Below are 21,740 nucleotides of genomic sequence, written 5' to 3' on the forward strand. Positions count from 1 at the left end.
ACGGCCGCAGCCGGCCCTGAGGGCGGCGCGGCCCTCCCCGCTCCTCCCGGCGGCCACGCGGGCAGCACCCGGGGCAGCCCGCGACCGCCGGGTCCGCTCGCGTCCTCGGGCAGCGAGACAGCGCGGGCCGATCCACCGAGAGCTGCGGGGGGCACCGGCGGACCGGCAGTGCTGCTCCCGCCCGCGGCGCCGCCCGTCCCACTCCGCGAACGCCGCCCGCCGCCCCTTGGGCGCAATTCTCGCACGTACCTGTGTGGGAGGGCCCTCGCTCCCCGCCCCGCCCGGCCGCACAGCCGCCGGGGGTGCCCCCTCGCAGGGAATGGTTTGTCCCGGCTCCCCGCCGTAACCTCCCGCTCCTCCTCCCGCCCGTGCCCGGCGCGGATGCTGCTGCTCGGGATCGCCCCGCCCGGGATCGCGCCGCCCGTGAGGCGCAGCACGCGCCGCCCGCGAGCACCGGAGCGCTCCAGGACCGCCCGCCCGCGCCCCGGCAGGTGAGGTCAGGGTGAGGGGCCGGCCGGGAGCGACATCTCCTCCTCCTGCGGCGGCGGGGGACAGGCTGCCACCCCCGGGGAGAGGCGGCGGAGCGGCGGCCCGCCGTGATTCAGCATCGCCGGCGGGGAAGGGAAGCCGCGTCCGACCGGGGGGCTGCCGCGGTGCTGGGCGACCGGGGGCTGCAGGAACGGGATGTGTCGTCGGCTCGGGGCGATGCTGCGGGGCGGGAGCCGCGGGGAAGTGCCGGCAGCCCCGCCGCTTCTCCGCTGCCCCGGGGCACACGGAGCAGCGCTGTCCGCCCGGGGCCGCGGGCAGGTGCGGCGGGAGCGCGGGCAGCGGCCCCTCGGGAAGTTTCCTCAATGCAGCGGGCAGCCCTGGCGCGGGGAGGGAGGATGACTGCGCGTGTCGCAGTGTGAGGAACAGGGAACCAGGAGGCATGTCAGGATTAAAGGTATTAATTTTCTCTTCTCGCCCCCCTCCCCCCAGTTTTTGCATGCGGAGCCCATCGTCTGTGCGGGTCGTATCGCATGTACGGCCAGGTCCCTTCAGAGCCAGTTAAGGTTAAAATGGGATCGTCTTTTGGCAGTGGTACCCAGTGGAGGCTGAAATGTAGAACAAGTTAAATCTCTGGAGATGCAAGTCAAATATCTTCCTGTGCTTTCTGTGCTTAGCTGGAAGCCCATAATCTCTGGAATCTTTTTGAATTTCTACTGCTGAAACCACACATAACTGTAAGCAAAAGGGAAAAGCAATTGATGCTGAACTCTGTGAAACTGACTTAAGGTCTCAGTATTGATCACTTTTGTGCCTTTCTTATGCATTTGCAGTTTGAGTACCAAAAGTAGATTTTATTCCTTCTTAAACCCCCTCTAAATCAACCAAAACCACACATCCCACTCACCCCTAGTTCAATATACTTTTCTGTCTAAATCCCTCATTAATTAACCAGTGTGTTAGTACCTATCTAAATAATATTCAGAGAAATCCTGCTGGTTCTTTCTACACAGAAACGATTAGAAGTACTTTTCTCTGTGGAAATTGGTTGTCCCCCGAATACTGCAGAGTGTCTCAAAATACACAGTGACTTGGCATCTGTAGAAGCTTTTACCCCTGTTTTAAGTGCTGCGATAGGGGTTTTAGTAGAAATAAGACAGGTGTCAATGATAGTTGAAACAAACAAACAAAAAAATTAGAGAAGCAGGTGTTATGCCAGTGGTTTTCCTATGTGGTGAGTAAATATAATGTCTGTGATAACATACGGAACTATTACTTCTGAAGCAAGATTCTCTGGAGAAAAATGTTACAAAGCTTCAGAAAGCTACATGAGCTATTCAATACAGAATATGTGACTTCTTTTATAGTGACAAAATATGTTTTTACCTGCAGGTATTTGCCATATTATGCAAGAAAGTCTAGAAAAATAGTTGCCACTTTTTAATTTTATTAATTTTTTTTTTTTTTTTTAGAAAAATGCCCCTATTTTAGATTTCTCATGGTTTGGATACATTCCACATATTTCTAAAGGGATCTACCCAGCACTTTTGGAGTGTTAGAAGAGGCCAGGAGATCAAGCCTGTCAGCAGTTATTAGGTAATTATTCCAGTAATCTAACAGTCATTTTAGTAATCTGAAGCTCAGGTTTGCAACCAAATTTGTTCCCATGTTCTTCCAAAGCTGATAGTGGTAAATTGGCAGCATAGATTTAATTGTGGACACATGAAGAACCAGGAGATTAATTGATCAACAAGCAGTTAGACACAAAGCCATCTTGCAGTTTTTTGTATAGTTAGGATTTTTCTCTAAGATGTTCCTAATGCTGCATGTTGGTTATGAAAGCCATAAATAGAATTTTGAAGGTGAAATGTGGCAGACTGCTGCTGACTGCTGAATATATTTGCTCTGAATTGTCAACATCAAGAATGACTGAAGTATGATTTCTTGATTTTGAATCTCTATCCATGGATATTTATTTTAAATTTTAAAAGTCTCTGCAGGGTGCATATGGCAAATTTCTCCACATCTTCTAATGTTCTGCACTTTTTCTTTTTTCATTTTTCTTTTGCCTCTGTTTTAATGTTGTGTTAAGGAGTATTTTTGCATTTACTAGATACTTGCAGATGTCTCATACTAATTGAGAACACATTAATCTAAGTATGTAAATCCTTACGAAACAAGAAATTGAAATGAAATGTTAATGTCTGAAATAGAAAAATGGATAACATCTTCCAAGCTACCTTGCATCTATTTTTGCAAAGCTCCTGTCTTAAAAAATGCACATGGCAGCATGTTTCAAGATAATTTTTTTGATATGAGTTACTAATGCTTTTAAAATTTTGTGCTATGATTGTAGAAACCAGCAATGCTAATTTCTCACTTCTGTATGTTTCCACAAATCTTCAGAAAATTCCAAGTATTATTACTGCCTTGAAGTGTTGTGGCTTTTGGGGCAATCCTAAGTCATGAAGACTGATTTTTTTTTTTTTTTGATAGGCCTTGTATCAGTCCCTGACAAAAAAAATGAGTGCTTGCCAGTCTTTTTCTTTTTGATGAGGTATTTCCATCATCCATAATTGGCACAGTGACTCTACAATGATCTGAGTGACAAAGGAATAGTTTGGATTTGCCTAAAAGGGAGTTCATTTTATTTGGAAAGGTGCATACAAATTTCAAAGCTACGAAATTTTGCTCCAAGTATCACAGCATTCATATTGGAGCATATTAGCTGGATTTTGTTTTTCCCTTGTGAACTTCAAAATACTTATCCCTCGATTAATTTTTATTTTCTACATACCTAGAAGTTAATTGGGGCCATTTGAATCCTACTGATGGAAGTCAAATGGCCCTTATTAAGCACAAGGAGCTCTTTAGAGCTCCATTAATGCTTACCTAAAGTCCTGTCAGAATGACAGTTTGCAACTACTCCTTTTGCAGACTTCATGAGCTTCCTGGAAAGTTTACTAGAACCAGTGAACCTTTTTAACATTAATATTTAAAATATTAATGTATTTTTAAATTCAGAATGGAATTTGTTGATGTCTACTACATTGATGGGTAAAAGAATCCTTTGCAATTGAATAGATATGTGACAAAAGCCGTGACATTCTTAAGGAGTCAGCCTTTGAACCTGGTGGGCATCAGAGTAAATGTTCCTGTTCCAGGGTTGTAACCCCTTGGAGCCAGAATCTTTCACACCAGGAGATTCCATAGTGCCCCAGTCTACTGAATCCTCTTGTTCATAGCAGTGAAGGCAAGAACCTGCAGGTTCTGTAGGGGTTAAAGTAATAGTTTTTTGCTATAAGAGCATTTCCCTGTTTTCATCCTTGCCTTCTCTCTGAAGTGTTCATACAGCTGTACAATATACTTTCATAATTCTACCATATTAATTTATACTCATTTACCAAAATTTTTCCTCTGCCTTGAATTCCATATGCCAGGAAACAAACTCTAACATATTAGAATAAATGTTTGGCTTTGTGTTTTGAAAGGTTAAGTAAAGCAGACATAATGGTTCTTGCTTTCAATATCAGTTTTAATAAGAATACAGGATCTCCGAAAAGAAGACCACTGTATACAATTGTACTGTTGGTTTTCCCACCATTAAAAATTAAAGTTCAGATAATTGAAAATGTTAAAATGTAGATCTACATTGTTTCAAAGGCAATATTAAAAAAATACAATTGCATGCAGTTTTTATGAGCATTTATTTCTGGGGACAGAGGAACTACTTTACAGAGAGCCCAAATTAACAATAATAATGAAAGAAAGACAAAAGAAAATGTTCTGATTTAGGGATCACTTTTCACTTTCTGGAGTGGAGTGAACGTCATGCCACTTCCCGCTTGTATTTGGTTTTGGAAGGGTTCCAAATTGAAGTTTAATATGCACCACTGTCCAAATGTACCTTGGATGGCTACATTACTGTTAATTGATAGAAAAACTGACTGCCTAAAAGGATGGAAGTGCTTTACACTGCAGTTCAGGAGCCCTTTGTGGCCAGCAGTAGTAACAGAGTACTAACAGTCACTCTTCAGAAGAAAGAAATGAAGACTAAATCCACTTTTCATATATAATAAATGCTGCAGAAAGAGTTGAGTGTGGGTTGCACAGTTAGACACAGCGATGTGTTGACATGTTTATTTTCATCCTTGCTTAGTAGCAAAATGCTAAATATATTCTTCTTTGGTTACATTAAAGTATGTTTCCTTTCAACTTTGTCCTTGGGTTGACATGTGTTTATTTTATTTTTAGCACTTGAAAGCAAACACAGTTATATCCCTATAGGGTGCAGTGGAAACACTAGAATACAGCATGAGAAAATCAGTTGCTTAATAGTGAATTGTTGCAGGTGAAGATCTTGATAGTGATTATGATCACAAAAAACAAGTGGACTGACAGGACAGAGTATTGTGAGATTTGATGGGGAAATCACTCTTACCTGCTTGCTCACAGTGAACCTTTCTTCAAAAATAAAGAATAGAGCTATGTGATAGAAGACTGTTCTTTCTATGCTTTTGTGGGTGGTTGTCAAGTGTTTAGTGTTCATTGAACATGAAATTTCTGTGAATTTGTAATAGTGTTTTATTCTTCCAAGCTTTTCTTGGTGGTGTGAAAGGTGGGAGAAACATGCAAAAACACTTCATATGAATTATTGGTGAAAGAAATCTCAAAGATGTGCAATTTACTCACCCAGGAAAAACTACCCTGTGAATTACATTTTATTTGATGGGGGTTTTAGAGGGATATAATATTTTCCTAATTTTTTATGTCATATTGAAGTCTTTGAAAGACTATAAATTACTAGTGAGCTTTAACAATTAGGCATTAATTTGAATAAAAAGGTTTTGGTTTTTTTTTTTTTCTAAAAATGAGCAAGAATTATCTGAGAACATGATTTTGGTACATTTTAAGCCACTTAAAAAGTGGGAGCATTTACTGAAAATGTTTCTGAGAATGGAAAGGAGATATCCAGTGAATAAAATAAAGCGGTGAGAGAGAGGAATCAGTGCTGTTTCAAGCCAGATCTGTTTCCAGTTCATGGAATTGGGAATCCTCTAGGATATTGTGCTGGGTTTGGCTGGGGAAATGTTAATTTTCTTCACTGTACAGTTTGGGGCTACATTTTGCATTTGTGCTGAAAACCATGTTGATAAGAGATGTTTTTGTTATTGCTAAGCAGAGCTTACATAGAGCCAAGGCCTTTTCTGCATCTTGTGCTGCCATGCTGGCAAGGAGACTGGGGATGCATGGGAAATTGAGAGGGGACACAGCTGGGACAGCAAATCCCAGCCCACCAAAGGGGTATCCCATAGCATGTGACATCATGCTTGGCAAATAAAGAGAGGTGAAGAAGGAGGAAGGGGAGGGATGTTTGGAGTGTTGTCTTGTGTCTTCCCAAACTGTTACTTGTGATGCAGCTGTGGGGATGGTTGAATGCCTGTCTTCCCATGGGAAGTGGTTCATGAATTCCTTGTTTACTTTTCCTGTGCATGCAGCTCTTGCTTTCCCTGGAAAACTATCTTTATCTCAACCCATGACTTTTCTTACTTTAATTCTAATTCTCTCTCCCATCCTGGGAGACTGAGGTGGTGGGCAAGGGAGTGAGTGGAGGTGTGGTGCTTACTTGGCAACTCAGCTTAGACAGTGACAGATATTGACCCAGAGGAGCATCCACAAGTGCAGAAACAGAAGACTAGTAAGGGAACAATACAGAGTTAGATTTGAAAGTCTGGACACTGGCTGAGAAATTATGCAGTTAATGACCTCGAGCAGTCAATTAAAAAAGCCTATATATTACTTTGTTCTGTTGCCTCTAGGTATGGAGAGAAAATGAAAGGACATTGTGGCCTTTTTGCCAAAAGCAACACTCAGAAAACCAAACATATATATAGGAAGCAAGTCTTTGATATTTTATGAGAAAATGAAATAAAATTTATTAGAAATGAAAATAAAAAAAGAGGATATATTCTTGTGAACATGTGTTTAAGGAAGGTCTGACACAGCCAACACATCATTTAGTTTCATTGATAAATAAAAAATCTCAGTCATAGGATATATATACATAATAGAGTTCCAGTTGTTTGAGCATAGTAGATTAATGGTACAGTTGCAGCAGTGTCACTGCAACAGCTGGCTCTAAGACACCTGGAACCAAGACAGTATGAGGAGCTATAGGGAAAAGTCATCTGTGGGAAGGGACTTCAGGAGAGATATCCAGATTTCACTCTCTGTTCTATTCTTCCACATGAAATTATATCTAAGTTGGTCTCATTAAGTTTCATCCTATAATTTCCTACTGTTTTGAAGTCCTTGAAGTAATTTATTCAGTTTTGGAAGATGTACCTGGCTAATTATGACTGAAGTAGAGGCCTTAATCCTTCTCTTGAATGGACAAGCAGGAGAGACATTCTCTGTTGTTCAGAGAGAGCTTCTGCTCTTATAATTTGCAAACTAAGAGGGTAGAAAGTAAGGGGAAATGTGTTTTGCATACATTGTAGCCTTTGCACATTCTGCTCCCCAGCTGCGACCTACCTGCAGCTGATTTCCAAAGGCTGGCATTTGTGCTAGCAGAACTACCAATATCCTTTCCCATCTCACTAGAATCTATCCATAATACTTCACGTAATGCCTTGAGAGGCTACCTAGAACAGAGGCTAGAAGTGTTAAAGGAATAAAGTAGGTATTTATTAAAGAGGCCTTCTTCAAAGGCTACACCTTGGGTAGTACAAGAGCCCAACTGTGGCTACACCCAAGATAGATGATGGGTCACGAGTTTTCACACTTTAATAAGCTTTGGTCCATTTGCATATTGGGGTTAATTGTCCAATTACAGCTTCAGGTTATGAAGTCACATCCTCCCAGATTGCTCTCCTCAATTCGCTGTTTATAATTTTGGGGCCTGAAGCTGCAATGGTGTCCTTGGTTCTCAAGCTGGGAAAGGATTGTTTTGTCTAACTAAACTGAGGAAAACTTGCTAACACTTTATATGAAGTTCAGAGTTATAAACTAATGCAGGACAGAATCTGGAAAATATGAAAGCTGAAACTTAAGGTATCACATCATTGTAGGATAGGTATGGCAGTAGTAGTGCAGTCTTGTCTGGCACATCCGATGGGTCTGACTTCTATAAAACTAATGCAAAAGAAATGGAGTGCACTTGGTATCTCCAGTTTTCTTCCATGGTTGTTCTTTTTTTGGTGGCTTCCTTTTTTTTTTTTTTTTTTTTTTTTTTTTTTTTTTTTTTTCTGTGTGGGAAGAGTAATCTATTTGAACAAAGGAACTTTCCAAACCTTTTATTGTCAGATATCCTTTGTGGTCCACAGTCCATTAAAATGTACTGAGCTGTCAAATCAGAGCAATCTTTTCTTAATGTAAAAGAATAGTATGACAAAGAAAAACCATCTTTTGAAGTGATGCCAGAAAACAATTTCTTATTGGTATAAATTGACATTGTAAAAGAAAACAACCTCATTTGAGGAATATGAATGATTTCAGAGTACTACAGAAACAGCTATTCCAGTAAAGAACGTACCTTTTCTCTTTCCATTACTACACTTAATATTTAATTTGGTTTAAAAATTGATCTATAAGACTGTAATGCTGGCTTCACCGAAATCAGATAGGTTTGATTTCAAAGCTCAGATCTCATTGGTCCAAGCCTGGAAGAGAATGAGAATCTTTTTTCTTATTGCAAATTATTAACTTTAGCTTTCTTCTCTACCAGTGTTTTGTGTTATTTTGACTTTAACCTCTTAATTCTACGTTTGGAGAAACCATTTTCCGGGTTACAGTATCTCATATCCCTGTTATATCTTCTTCCAGTCACTGAGTCATTTTCTGTTTTTAGATTTTACTTTTTGTTAGCTTATTGTTATGACTAAATCCTACTGATTTTCTCTCCACGACTCTTGTCACTAAGTAAAGTGTGAAAAAAATGCATTCTTTTCTTAGAGCATATATTGTGCCTTTGTCTTGCCACCTAAAACACAGGGAGAAAATACCTAGAAAGGGTTAAGAAAGACATCTAAAAAGTTCTAGAGATTGGCTAAATGGGAAGGAGCTGCTGCTGCTTCAGCCAGTCTTCCCCTGGTGTATTACTGCCTGAAACTGTATCAGCTGTAAATTATTGATAGAAAAATCTGTTTCCAGGGGGCTGACACTTTAGATAGTTTCAATGTAGCAATGCAACACTAAAGGTAAGTGATTTTGCTACTTCTACTCTAGACTTACTTAAAATCTGGTTCTGTATCACTGGGAGGTATGACTATGTATTCTGCAATGTAATCTTGTCAGCCAAATCCATGATAAATAGGTGCTTTGCACTATCAGTCATTGTATGCAGAAGAATTTGGCATATCACCCTGCCACATGCTGCTGCAAAGGTTTTATTTGTTTGTTTGTGATTTTTGTGTATATTTTTCACTATGACTCTCTCCTGCAGACTGTTAATTTAAATTTATTGCCTTCAGTTTGAATGCTCATGCGCTCTGTCCACCACACATATTTTGCAATGAATTCTTTTTCTAGAATTCTTGTTCCTTTTCTTTATTTTTATGCTTTTGCTCATCCATCCTTGAGCTTGTGGTTTATCTTTTCTTTTAATAGAGAACTAGATTCAGGAGCATCCACTGAATGCAGTAAATTGTGAACTGTTAGTTGGACAAAATTGTCCACTTGCTCTGTGGAGAGCAGCATGAAGCATTTTCTGTGGCAGTGATACCTGTGTATCACCTGCACAGTAATCTCTGTATCTAAACATGTGAATCCTGCATGAGCTGTGTAATACGAAGTCCTGCCTCTAGACAGCCAAGCAATTCTGAAAGTGATACTTGAAGCTTGTAATCTTTGCCAAGAAAGAGAGAAATTTGGAGGCAACTCAGTGAGCCTGAGCTGTAATCTCCACAGTGATGAAAGTTTGGTTTAAACAGACTCTAGTTTTGATGTGGATAAGACCAGAGTCTTAATTATAATTCTGAATTTTGTCGTCAGCAAGTCTGTCCTGGAACTGAAACATCATGATATAAAGTCCAGAAAAGTCAATAGAAATATCTATATTTACTTCACTAGGTTACAGAGAAAATCCTGTATGGTTGATCTCATTTACACTATAGACTTGAGAAAAAAATTGTAATTTTTGTATGTATTTTCAGGATTATGGAACTGGGAAATTTCCTGAAGAAAGCTTTTTCTTCCTTTGAGCAATCAAAGGAGCTAAAAAATTGGGGAGAAGTTTCACATTTGTGAAGAAATATTTAGATTCCTGCACAGATAGGCAACTATGAATGCCAGTTTATTCTCCTTTTTTTTTTTTTTTCTTTTCTATTTGCTATGTAAGTTGAGATCTCCTCCATTCTCATTTGAATTGACACATTAAATGAAGCTTTTTCTGAAAGACTTATTGTTTTGGTTATTAGGTGTGTTATAACTTTTACATATCTTTAGATTTAAAAATGCCTTTGACTGGTGCATTTCCTTTTTTCCTTATCTGTGGTTATAAGGCAAATATACTACTCTCTGGCTACAAATATTCTTCTATAGTGTGAAGAGTATGATATGTCTGAGAGAGTCAGATTTTCTGCCTAGGTTAATATGAATAAATTTTAAAAAAAGTATGTGGCTCAGTTCCCAGTCATGTTTTATTTTGGCTGGCAGTGATGTATGTTGCTATAACATAATAAGAAATTAATGTATTTGTTTCTTTTGAGTATTTGAAAAGCAGTTAGCTTTGCAGCCAGCGTGCATTTGACTATGCAAGATATGCATTTCTTTTTCATTATGAATGCACCTTTAAGAAATATAAGATTAAAGCAATGGAAAAAAATTGAACCTTGCTAAATCAATGTAAGGTTCTGCTAAATGAATGTAAGGTAACTGCTCCAGCCTCTGGTTGAGGACTTTTATTTCAGAATACTTTTCAAGTCTAGCTCTTATTTCTTCATCTTAATCAACACTTTCCTTTTTTTTTTTTTATTTAACATAAAAAAAACCCCAAAACAAAACAACAAAATAAACCCAAAAAACCAAAAAAGAAGAAAAAAAAAGACAAACACACCACATCCACTTACTTTTGTAAGTGTAGCTTTTTGGGACTTGACCAAGATGGATGAGGACAGGACTAACACGGATATTGTTCCAAATTTGGAACACTGCTTCTGTGCTTCTGCTGTGATTAAAGCAATGGAGGAATAGTCATGCTTAGGGCAGATATCTCCTCAAATTTTGGAATTATTTTAAACTACATTAAAAACCTCTGGTACTATTGTCAGTATGGGCTGTGCAGCTCAGAGATGGCATGTGATTACTCAATAAATTACTGAATACTACAGCGTTACCGCTGTAATGCTGTACTTATCATTCAGAAAGTACATTATACTGATCCTATGAGTTCAAGCAAATCCCAGAAAATTAAATTACTTTTTGTAGGGTATACTCATGTTTTAAATAAAAGTTAAAGCTAGTGCATATAAAGTATGGTGCACTTCACTTTTCTCTCTTATTTTATGTATTCAAAGTATCCAGTTTAGGATCAATATTCAAGGCTTTTTTTTTCTAGGCTTTGTGACTACATGCTGTATTTCTCTACAGGTGAGCAGTATTTGCCAAAATATTCCTATTGTAGGATAATGGAGTCTCATCTCACTACCAATGAGGATAGTGACTCCATTTAGATCCCCTCCAATGGATAAAATACCATGACAGAGAGGGCTTGGAGCCAATCCAGCCTTTTAAGGGAATTTCTATAAATCAGGTCAATTAATTTAAAGAAGCTTCTGAGGGCTCACATCCTTTTGAAACTGCTTGATGCTCTCCTGTTTTCATGTGCAAAAATATTTTCAAATCAGTGGTACCCCACTGACTCCCAAGTACTAAGATGGGGGAAGGAAAGCATGTTTTTGTGAAATGTTTTTTAGCTGCTGGGGTTTCTGGTTCATTTATCAGCTATTTGAAAATTCTTACTAGCACAGTGTTGGCTGCAGTAGTCTCAGTGATATTGTAGGCCAGCTGTGAATATTTCTGACTTTCATTTGTTCTTTACAGAGTAGAAGTATATCACAGTCACTGGAATGTTAGAGGTCTACCAACACTCATACAAGCATTGCCATTGGAGCTGAGCAAATGGTTTCATAGTTGGTAATGTCAGGAAAACATGATAAAGAATTTGGTGATCATATAAGAGCATCTTTCTTGTATGTTCATGCTCAAGAAGCCTTTAAATAAATGTTTCTTGTGATTGCAGGAAACTTCTTTTTGGTGACTTATTCAAGACCTAATTGTTGTCTATGTGTAATATTTGCTCATCAGGTGCTGAAACTACAGGCTGATGTCTGCCAATTTAAAATTTCAGACTAATGTAGGAGTGTCACCCTTGTTAAACTAGAAAACAATGTTATGTGGCAGCATGTGAATTAGGATGACGTAATCTTCAATCAGAGTTGTCATGAGCTGTGTGAAGACTGCAGCCCATGTCTAGTGATGCTGAAATGAATTTATGAATCGCAGGCTTGTAAAATATGAGATGAAATGAGGCAGACCAATGCAGGGCTGCGGTGTGGCTCTTGTGATACACAGAACTCTGTAGAAATTAATTTAACCATATTTGTGTTCTTGTGTTCCTGAGTTTGAGGTTTTTTTCACACTAAATCAATGCTGCCAGCTTGAAGCAAGGGAAGGAGAATTTGATGTGTGAGGGGGAATGGTCTAAAGATATCTTTTTCTCTTTTCTTCCCCAAGATCCTTAGCAAATCTCTCCCCAAGGTCTATTTATAATATGATGAATCACTGCAAAATATCAGCTTCATTAAAGGATTAGTGCTTTTTTATGCTAAGACAGCTCTGCTGATATATGTAAAATGTTAAATTGTCCTATCTTGTAGATCCCTAAGGCCTCTAGCTCTTACTAGAGAAATAAATCTTTTGAGAAGTGAATAATATAAAAAGAAAGGAGTAGTATAATTCCAGCAGTGATTAGTGTGTGGTGTACACAATTTAAAGCACCCTGTGATAGCTGTTGGTGTGTGTTGACATGCTGTAATGAAGAGCATGGATGGCACACTGTGAAGTCAAAAGCAGAGCAGACACGCTCCCACAGGTGCCACAACTCAAATTCTTCTTCAACTCTCTCTTGTTTACCTCTCCCCCACCAACCCAACAATTTTAATGTCACACCTCAATATTACTATAACACAGAATCATTATCATATTATCATATTATCATATATTATAATCATATGATATTATCATATCTGTTTCATTTATTAGAGGCCATGGCTGTCTCACCACAGAGTGTGGGCCCTTAGCATGTGTCAGTCCATCAATGAGTGTGGCTTCCTGCACTTGGTCCTCAAGACAAAGCAAACAAATATCCTTTGTGCTGTTTGGTTCTAGGGAATGCTTCATTTGAGGTGATGGGCACCCAGCCCTCCTGTGGCCATGGGTATCTGGCCACTCAGCTCTTGCTTGCACAGATGCTGTGGCTGCAGCTCTAATGGTGTGTGTTTCTTGTCTGGAAATGCCTACAGCACACCAGTGCTGTTTTAAATGAAGGTAGAATGGTTGTATATAATACAATAGATTTATATAAATCCATTCAATTTATAATGTGTGTATATATATAATATTAAAAATTGATTGTATATAATAGTTCTATAATAAATAGAGATTGGCTTCCATTCAGCAGTTTTCAGTGGAACTTACTTTGATCAGGGGATAGGAATACTTTATGTTCCAGAGTCAGTGAAATGTCCTGCTGTCAGATTTATGGTGTTATTGACACTTAGTGAAGTAGTACAAGATCTGTTCATTGTCTCTGCTTTTTGCTGGCAGAGAGTAGAACATGAAAGCTGATATATTTTTAGCAGCAAGTGACAGAAATATGTATTTTCTGAAATTTAGATTTTACTGTATAAAAGCATTGTTACACTTGCTTGTTTGAGATGTTTCGTCAGTATTTTTCCTTGCCATTATGAATGCTAAATAATGTTTATTTAAAATTCACAGCATTTCATTTTTGAATTATTGATTTCTAAGTCATGCAGATTCTTTTCTCTTGCCTTTTCAATTAACATATTTTCCATATTGTACTGAACAAGTAAAAGATTCAAACCTTGACCTTTTACTGTAGTTTTCTAATTTAGTCTCACTTACTTTGATGGCCTTCATTCCATATTCAAACTGTAACTATGAACCTCTACAGTACTCAATTTGCTAACAGTCTGAAATATGTTATCACATTAGAAAGGGCTTTTGAAGGGTGAGAATGAGCTAACAGATAGTCACATTGTGTGCTCTGCTATGAAAGTCACTTTGGACGTAATTTTTTAAACAGAAAATAAATCTTCAAATATGAAAGATTTGACATTGATTTAAATTTGGTGAATGTCTTGAGGTTTAATTTCGGAAAATGGATGAATGCAAAAAGAAGCAATATTATTTCAAGACAACACTGAAAATAAAATAAATTGCTTCTGTGCTCTGTTATGATTTCTGTATTTTGTGAGTAGGAAGTGATTAATGCCTGTGAAACTGTGATGTGAAACTTCCACCATTTTAGCAGCTTCTAATCCATTTCCTGTTTTCTGCATCAGGGACTCTATACTTATCATTTCATAGATGTTTTATGATATTAAACAATGAAAAATTTCGATCCAAAGTGGTGAAGTGCCAAGTCAGGAGAAGACCCGAGTAATATCTCCTGTGAACTAACATTACAAAGCTCCCGGGGCTCTGTGCCACTGTGTGCTGCTGAGCCTTGGAGCAGGCGCTGAAGGGTCATCTCCTGGCCAGGCTCCAGCCATTTAAGATAACACACTATTGCTTGGCTTGGTTGTTTGCTTTAGTGGCTTAGGGAGATGTTAGAAGCTTTGGAATTGCTGGCCATTCAGATAAATTATTTCAGAGAGTTGTTTTACAGAACTGCATGATTTGGAAAAAAGTTGTGTAAATTATGATCTTTGTATTCCTTTGTAGCTTGTATCTGTCCATTTAGCAAATCAAACACCTGAGAACTCTGTACATTCTCTTTATCTGAAGGAACTGCTGTATAACATCTCATCTCTGATGATGGGAATGGAGGACGTTTGAATTAATAGACTTCATTTGACTTCAGAATATTTTGAACCAAATCCTAAGTGCAGACAGCCTTTTAAAAACAAACTTGTCACTTTGTCGTATCAAGCCTCAAAATGAAGATTACTTTTTGCATAGAATTTCTCTGTAAGAGTGAGAACTTGCCACCAAATTGTTCTTTGAACATGTAACAATAAAACTGGTCGCTTTTCTAGTTTGTAGCAGGAACACTTCACATACATTTTATAAGGCCATATATTAAAAAAAATCATGAAAGGGCAGGAGGTGTTTAGTTCTGCAGTTTCATTACTGAAAATTGTTATTATCTTGCTCATCATGGTACTGAAAAAGACATTTTTCTGTATAATAATTTCTGCTGATTTCTTAATCTCATTTTGAATCTGCATTTTATATCAATTCCAGATCAACAGTAGATTACAGGTACAACTGTAATAAATAGCACACCTCTCACTATGGTGTGTCCAGACTTCCACACTCTAAGATCTAAGGGTAATTGACTTAAATGTTGGATAGAAGAAAACCCCAGAACTCAGATGTTTGCTAGGTCAATGCCCTGAAGACTACGTTCACATCTTTCTTTTTCCTGTTTTTGTGAAATTTTTGTTAATTTAATTTTCCAGCTAAGTGAACAGTGGGTATTGCAGCACTGTGATGTTGTCCTTCCATCCCTGTGGTCACCTGTCCAGTTCTGTAACTATCTCCAGTGTGTCTCCATTTCATGGTGAAAGCTCCTTAGGTCAGGAACTTCTTGGGTTTCCTTTCATCTTCTCTGCATTTCCAGACACTTGTGACAGCACTGAGTAAATTGCACTAATGGGCCTGCTAGTTTGAAAATCTGTTCTAAAAGATTCCACTGTTGATGAATGGGTACTAAAAAATCAGGAAATTACCCTGACAATCCATTTTTGTAGCCTTTCACCTAGGTATGTAGGATGTTAGCTGTCTTTGAGAGGTCTTGTCATATATAACATGGCTTAAGATCTGAAGTCTTGTTTTCTGTTCATGTATGTAAAGTTAAGCACTTGTATAACCCATGGAGCACTGAGCACCAGTAGTGGCAAAATTGCTTACAAGGGAGGAAGTTTTCATTGCATACGGTATACTGAGTGATGTGTGGAACATGGAATATTTGGTAGCAGGTGATTCTACCATTCTGAGTGATTAAATAGATCAGATTAAATAATTTTAAATGTGCATGTGCAATCTCGGCTCTTTTTCTTAGGGTGCACAGTCGTGGTTTCTTAGTTACTGGTATGATCCAAACTAGGTTGAAGAATCTCATTGACTTATTTGGAAGAGATTCTCAAATTGCACTACCTTATTTTCAGTTTGAATTTTTTGATTCTCCCTGCTCATTTTTGATCTGATTAATTAAACCTTTTTCTGGGATGCTTACTTTTTGGGGAGAATAAAAGGGGGTGGGGTCTAATGACATACAATTACTATTTAGAGATTAAAAACTTTCCAGACTGCATCAAGATGTGAAGGTTCATGAAAAGCAGAGGTCACTTGTGAGTAGTCTGGAGGAAAAAAACCCAAGGAAATTAGAGAGGGATTTGTTAAAAAATAGGTACATATAATCTAGGCCAGAAGAATATTTTTCAGGCAAATTAGTAACTTATTATGATACACTTAATTTGTATAAGCATAAAATACTATTAATTTTTGAGTTTCTAAATATTTTACAACTTGTCAAAGAATAATTCTATTAACTGTGAAACCACTTCTTTCCACTGTCCCCTGCTCTTTACCAAGGCACTCTCATATCTTGCTCAGACTGTTCCTTTAGATGGACTTGAGCATCTGCTATGTTCTCTGTCCATGTGCAACACTTCCCTCTCCAGCAAGAGTATCCTGCCTCTCCAGTCCCTGGAGGAAAAAAGATCCCTTTCTCTTTTTAATTTTTTTTTTTTTTTGTCTTCTGTGCCTTTCTAGGACAGGACTGTGTGCAATGTATCTCTCCTACAGTCACAGCTTTGTCAGACAGCTGAAAAGATAACATCTCATCTCTTTTTCTTGTAGAGCACTTTTAGTCAAAGTGCTTTTTTGTATAAGAATGTGCTAACCTGATGAAGATGCACTCATTTCTTCTTCACAAGTCTTTCTTCATTTATATGTTAACCATTTTTGTTCAGCTACCCTTGAATCTGTATGGTTGAGCAACAAACCTTCACCGCTTTATGTGTATCAGGATTTTCAGGAGGGAAATGGCATATGCAGCAGGAACTGCAAACCCTTTTTGCCTGAGTGTGAATTCAGAGTGAATTCAGAGATTTCTGACAGCTGACTTGCTTCAAAAGTCCCAGTTAAAAAATAGAATGCTTTCTTCTATGTTATTAAAAGCAATCTCTTAGAAACAGGTCTCTCAGGTAGATAGATTACTAGCGAGATATGCCTCTGCATTATTGTAGCTGAATATGGGTTATAGGTTACGCTTCTTTTATAAACAAAAACTTGTCACAGGTATAAGAACGGACTCAGAATTTGATGCAATAACCTGAAAATGCTGCTCTTGTTACTGTGCACGATCTGGGTGAGTCCTGCAATCAGCTTTGGCCTGTGACCGGCAAAAGCTGCCTGCAGAGCAGTCTGTGCTGCAAGTCTTTTCCTTCAGCTGTGCTCTGACCTGACAGTAGGGTTGGCAATAACAAATCAGATGTGAGATAGAAGAAGGTGCTGGGGAGGACCTGGGTCAGAGAACAAAGTAACTTTGGGATGATCTCTTCTCTGCAGAATTTTAAAAGACATGTAGGAGCTTGTGGCTGCCAGGGCCTGTGCACTGTCTGTGCTCTGTGCTCTGTCCAACTGCGCTCTCCTCCTTCCAGCTCCCTCCCCTCAGCAGCAGCCCTTCATGTATTGCTCTGAGATGTGTATTCCTGTCTCTGCCAAGTGATCCATTCCTCTGGTTAGAGAGTTGTTAATCTAAAGGGCAGTTACAGGAGCAGTTGCAGTTTACCTGGGAAGATTACAGCTTCCTCAGCAGGGTGGTGTTAGGTTTTCTTGCTGTAGAATTGGAACATCTCATGCTACTGCACTGACGATGCACAAAGCAGAGAGGCCTAAACAGGGGCAAGTCTACTGCTCCCATGGCTTAGCCTGCAATTCACAGCAGCAATTCACTGCTCTGGGTAATGTATCCCCTCAGATGAGATGCAGTGTCTCTCATCTGTCACTTGACATGGTGGGAAGAAAAGCTGGGACTCTCCCATTTCACTGGGCCTTATTTGCCCTTTGGAAAAGAACAGAGGGGAAGGACTTCATCCTATGAAAAATATTTTGGAAAAATAATGTTTTAGAACTGCTGGTACTTTGGTTTTCAGTGAAGCAGTTGATTGAAGATGGGCTACTGAAGAGAAGTCAAGCCGTTGTAAAATAATTTTGAATTATTATACACAAACTTAGGTCAGAATAAACTTTATTGGTATGGAATGGTGCTTTTGAAAAGTAAAAATCTTAAAGTAAGTTTGAATACAGAATACAGTCCCATTATTTTGTTTTCCATATGACTGATCTATTAATTATCTTTAGAATACCCTAAAGGTGGCCATAAATCTTTACCATCAATTCATATATGTGTGCTTAAAAGTTGATTGGTCATGGACCTTGAGTGTTGGTACATGCTATTTAGACTCTAAAGAGTAATCTTTTGAGAAGAATAGGATAGTGTCTATCTAAAGAAAAGCAGTAATTCAGCAGTGTGGTGCAGTTTAGAATTTTATGGTCCACCTTCAGAATACAGTGTGTTATAGTAACTTTGGGCAGATAATTTCCTGTGAGTGTAAAATGAATGAAAGTTCTATGAGCGGTTCACTTTTTATTAGCATATCATAGACTGTAAATCATGCTGTATTAGTAAGGGGCTGGCGTTTCTCACAGGGCAATGTTAGTCCTCTTAACATTCTTCCAAATTTATTAAAAGTTTTTAGTCAGTACAGCAAAGAAACAACTGCCAGGCATTTTTTACATTCATAGGAGTCCTTAATTGGCTAACGGACGTACTTCAGTATTATTCCCAGGAACTAAACATGTCTTGTACTCTGGTGGTATTCTTAGCCTGAGAAAGAGATACCATGCAATAGCCAGTGAGTCACTGTGCCCAGCACTGCTTTTCCTTCACAGCAGTTTTAAGGAGAATGAATGCTTTGCTTTCCCATCTCTGTCTAATTTTAGTATGCCAGTGGGCCCGAGGACTTTCAGGCCACCTTCTTAGATAATGTCATCCAAAACATTCAAACTTCAAAATGGCTGGGTGTTACTGCTGTGCTGTCTGACATTGTATCTGTGTATAAAACATCTCCTGCTCTTTGTGGATAAATACACAGGGGCACTAAATGGACATGAGGGAGACTTGTCTTGTTACAAAGCAGAATTTGGCTCCTGGGACATTTGTGACAGTCATAAAAAAACCACAAACTGTTCTTTCTATCCTTTTGAATTACTGGGCTATTAAGGGTAAATGTCTGTCTTGAAAGGAAGTTAGATCTTGCAGCTCAAAGTATCTGCTTTTATATTTTCTTAAAAGGTGGGTGACTTGTCCAGAACATACTTGCATCTCTCTCTCCTATGTTGTGTGTACACACACAGAAAAAAAAAAAAAAGAAAAAAAAAAAAAAGAAAGGATTTATAAGTAATGTTTTAGTAATTTTGTTAATTCACATCTTGTCTAGTCTTATGACCACATATATTTGGCATCATAAGTCATGGCTGAATTTGAATTTGCTGTAATTTTCTGCTATTTGTAGTAGAAGAAATACCTTGTGCTCTCTATAAACTATTTTAAATAATAAATTAAAAAATTATATACTATTTTAAATAAGTCTTGCTGTCAGCAAAAGCAGCAATATAAACTGATCTAAAGCTAGTGTGAGGAACCTAAGCTACACATATAACTGCAGAAAAGACATGAAAACTTTTAAAGAACATATTATATTGTAACATACTATATGTTAGTGGATGATATTATTATATTATATCAGTAACATATTATATTATGCTTTGAAAACTTGTAAATTTGTTTGAGGCCACCTGACAAAGACAGCATTTATTTCTTGCAGGCTTTGGTAGAGCAGTGCTGCATGCCCAAAGTCATGTAGAAGTGGGTTTAGAAGTGATGTATTCCCAAGGTTTTTTTCCTAATATTTTAACACATGGTTCTTATGTGCTTAAGCTGACCTAAAAATCTTTTTAATATGTGTGATTTTTCATGTAGTACTGTATTCATGAGGAAAAAAAAAGAAAAAGGAATTTTGTGTGACCATAGATGTAAAAAATTGCATTTTGTATAAATAAATGCTCACTTTAAAAACTGAAAATTTATATGTTTACCAACCCAAAATGTCTTTAAGTTATGTCTGTTGTGTCATGAAGTGGTCATGAAACTGCAGCCATGTTATCAAATGATAATTGGACAATTGCTTTAAAAAACATTAAAAAGTGAAAAAGGGGAAACAGATTATTAGTGTGATTTCAGTTATTTCCCATTTAGTACTAAAAACATATCAAAGAGTATGTCTGATTTTAATTTTTTACTTAAAATGTCGTTTAAAATGACTCTAAGTTCATTGACCTTTGTGGAGATAGAAAGTGGCAGTATTGATTGAATTCAGTGCTACCTCTTTTCATGTCCAAAGTGTCCCATGCCCAAATAAAAATCCGAAAAAGACATAATATAAATTCATTCTGAAAATTAACTCTGCAAAATTATTTTTCCAGAAAGAAAATAATTGAACAGCAATGAACAAAGTTTTATATTTACAATAGCTTGATCAATCTTCTAAAGTAAGCAATTCTTTATATATGTAATTGAAAGTGTTTTCATATTTAGTCTCCTGCTATTTATTTTTTTTCCTGGGATATGTCTATGACAAAGTCTCTCTTACATTTTTTTAACACAGGTATCTATCCATTCCAGAACTAATATTTTCTACAACCAGAGACTGAAATGGCATGACTGGAGTTTTAAGTAATTTGGCTTTGACATTTTCACCATTTATTGAGAAGTTGGAACAGAATTTGAACTCTATTTCTGCACTATCCTAGGTTATAATGCCATCCTTTCCTAATGAGGGAGGTATGCTAGTCTTGGATTTTTAATATATCCTAAGAATTATTCAGTATGCTTGTATTTATAAATTGTGATGGAGTACTGTTTGTATTTTTAGTTAATTTGTATAAGTTATTTGAGATATAAAAATGCTGATAGTTACAACATTATTTTTCAAAGATAACCATGGAACTGCTCCTTTGTCTTTGAGTTCGGAACTACCCTATCAGGGCACAATTAAAAGAAAAGTCCGAAAGAAGAAGAAGAATGGAGTCATCACGGCCAATATTGCTGGCACAAAATATGAAATTGGTAGGAAGCTGCATATTTTGTTTTCAACCTGATAGCCTTTGATGTGAGAGAGTTACTGATTAATGGAGTGAATCAATGGACTTTGCGTCAAGGTGACAGACATTTCTGAAGGAGTTTCTTTTGTAAGAAACCTGGGGTTTTCTTGTAACATTTAATTCATAGCTTTAGATACTGCGCATCTATAATCCCCATTTGTTACTCATATTAATTCCCACTTGTTACCTTGAAATGTGAAAACTTTAGTAATCAAAAAGGCTGTGGAAGAACCTTTCAAATATGTGTTATGTATGTGTTTGGAAGTTTACTTAAATCCTTGAAAGATGAGCAGTGTAAATTCAAAGCTAAATACTCTAATTATTATACAGAAGCTTCTCAATAAAATCCATTAATGTTTTGTATTTACATGTTTGGTACTAAAATATTTTTTTCCAAGAATCAGAGTTATGCATGACACATAATCAGTCTGGTTTTTTAAAAAAAATTAAAATAATGCATGTATTTGCAACACTGTACCTTGTCTAAGGAGGCATTTTTGTCCTTATCTACAGTGACACAGTCATCACTGTTTTAAAATTAACTTATGGCATAACCAAGATTAAATCTAACTGTTGTACCAGAGGATTTTTGCTGGATGATTGGGGAATACCTTGAAGCTCTTTGCAGTTCCCATCAGTGGTTATGCAGATTCCTGCCTCACTGTAAGGTGCTGTAACATTGTAATGGCAGGTTTACAACAGACTGATGGAAATATTGCAAGATAAATAGCTTGCCGTGCTAACACTGTTCTCAGACCAAGGGTTCTATATTGGAA

At 38.0% G+C, this 21,740-nt stretch overlaps 1 protein-coding gene across 8 annotated transcripts in view; it reads left to right on the forward strand.

The window, feature by feature from the left end:
- The first annotated feature begins 358 nt into the window (after positions 1 to 358).
- The window catches only part of TTLL7 (tubulin tyrosine ligase like 7), a 66,355-nt gene continuing 44,973 nt past the window's right edge, over positions 359 to 21,740 (forward strand). For 4 of the 8 annotated variants that reach the window (XR_009278006.1, XM_058842923.1, XM_058842919.1 and 1 more), the window contains exons 1-3: positions 359 to 491; positions 20,469 to 20,644; positions 20,798 to 20,929. Coding sequence is in view for 6 of the 8 variants with exons in the window: in XM_058842923.1 (XP_058698906.1) it covers positions 20,620 to 20,644; positions 20,798 to 20,929 (157 nt within the window). In the remaining 2 variants the exon portion in view is untranslated. Of the gene's footprint in view, positions 492 to 859; positions 944 to 1,958; positions 2,083 to 20,468; positions 20,645 to 20,797; positions 20,930 to 21,740 lie in introns of those variants that run through there. The other 4 variants (XM_058842920.1, XM_058842921.1, XM_058842922.1 and 1 more) reach the window with 4 other exon arrangements.

Source organism: Poecile atricapillus, chromosome 7 (assembly GCF_030490865.1).
Source record: "Poecile atricapillus isolate bPoeAtr1 chromosome 7, bPoeAtr1.hap1, whole genome shotgun sequence".
Classification (NCBI taxonomy): Eukaryota; Metazoa; Chordata; class Aves; order Passeriformes; family Paridae; genus Poecile; species Poecile atricapillus.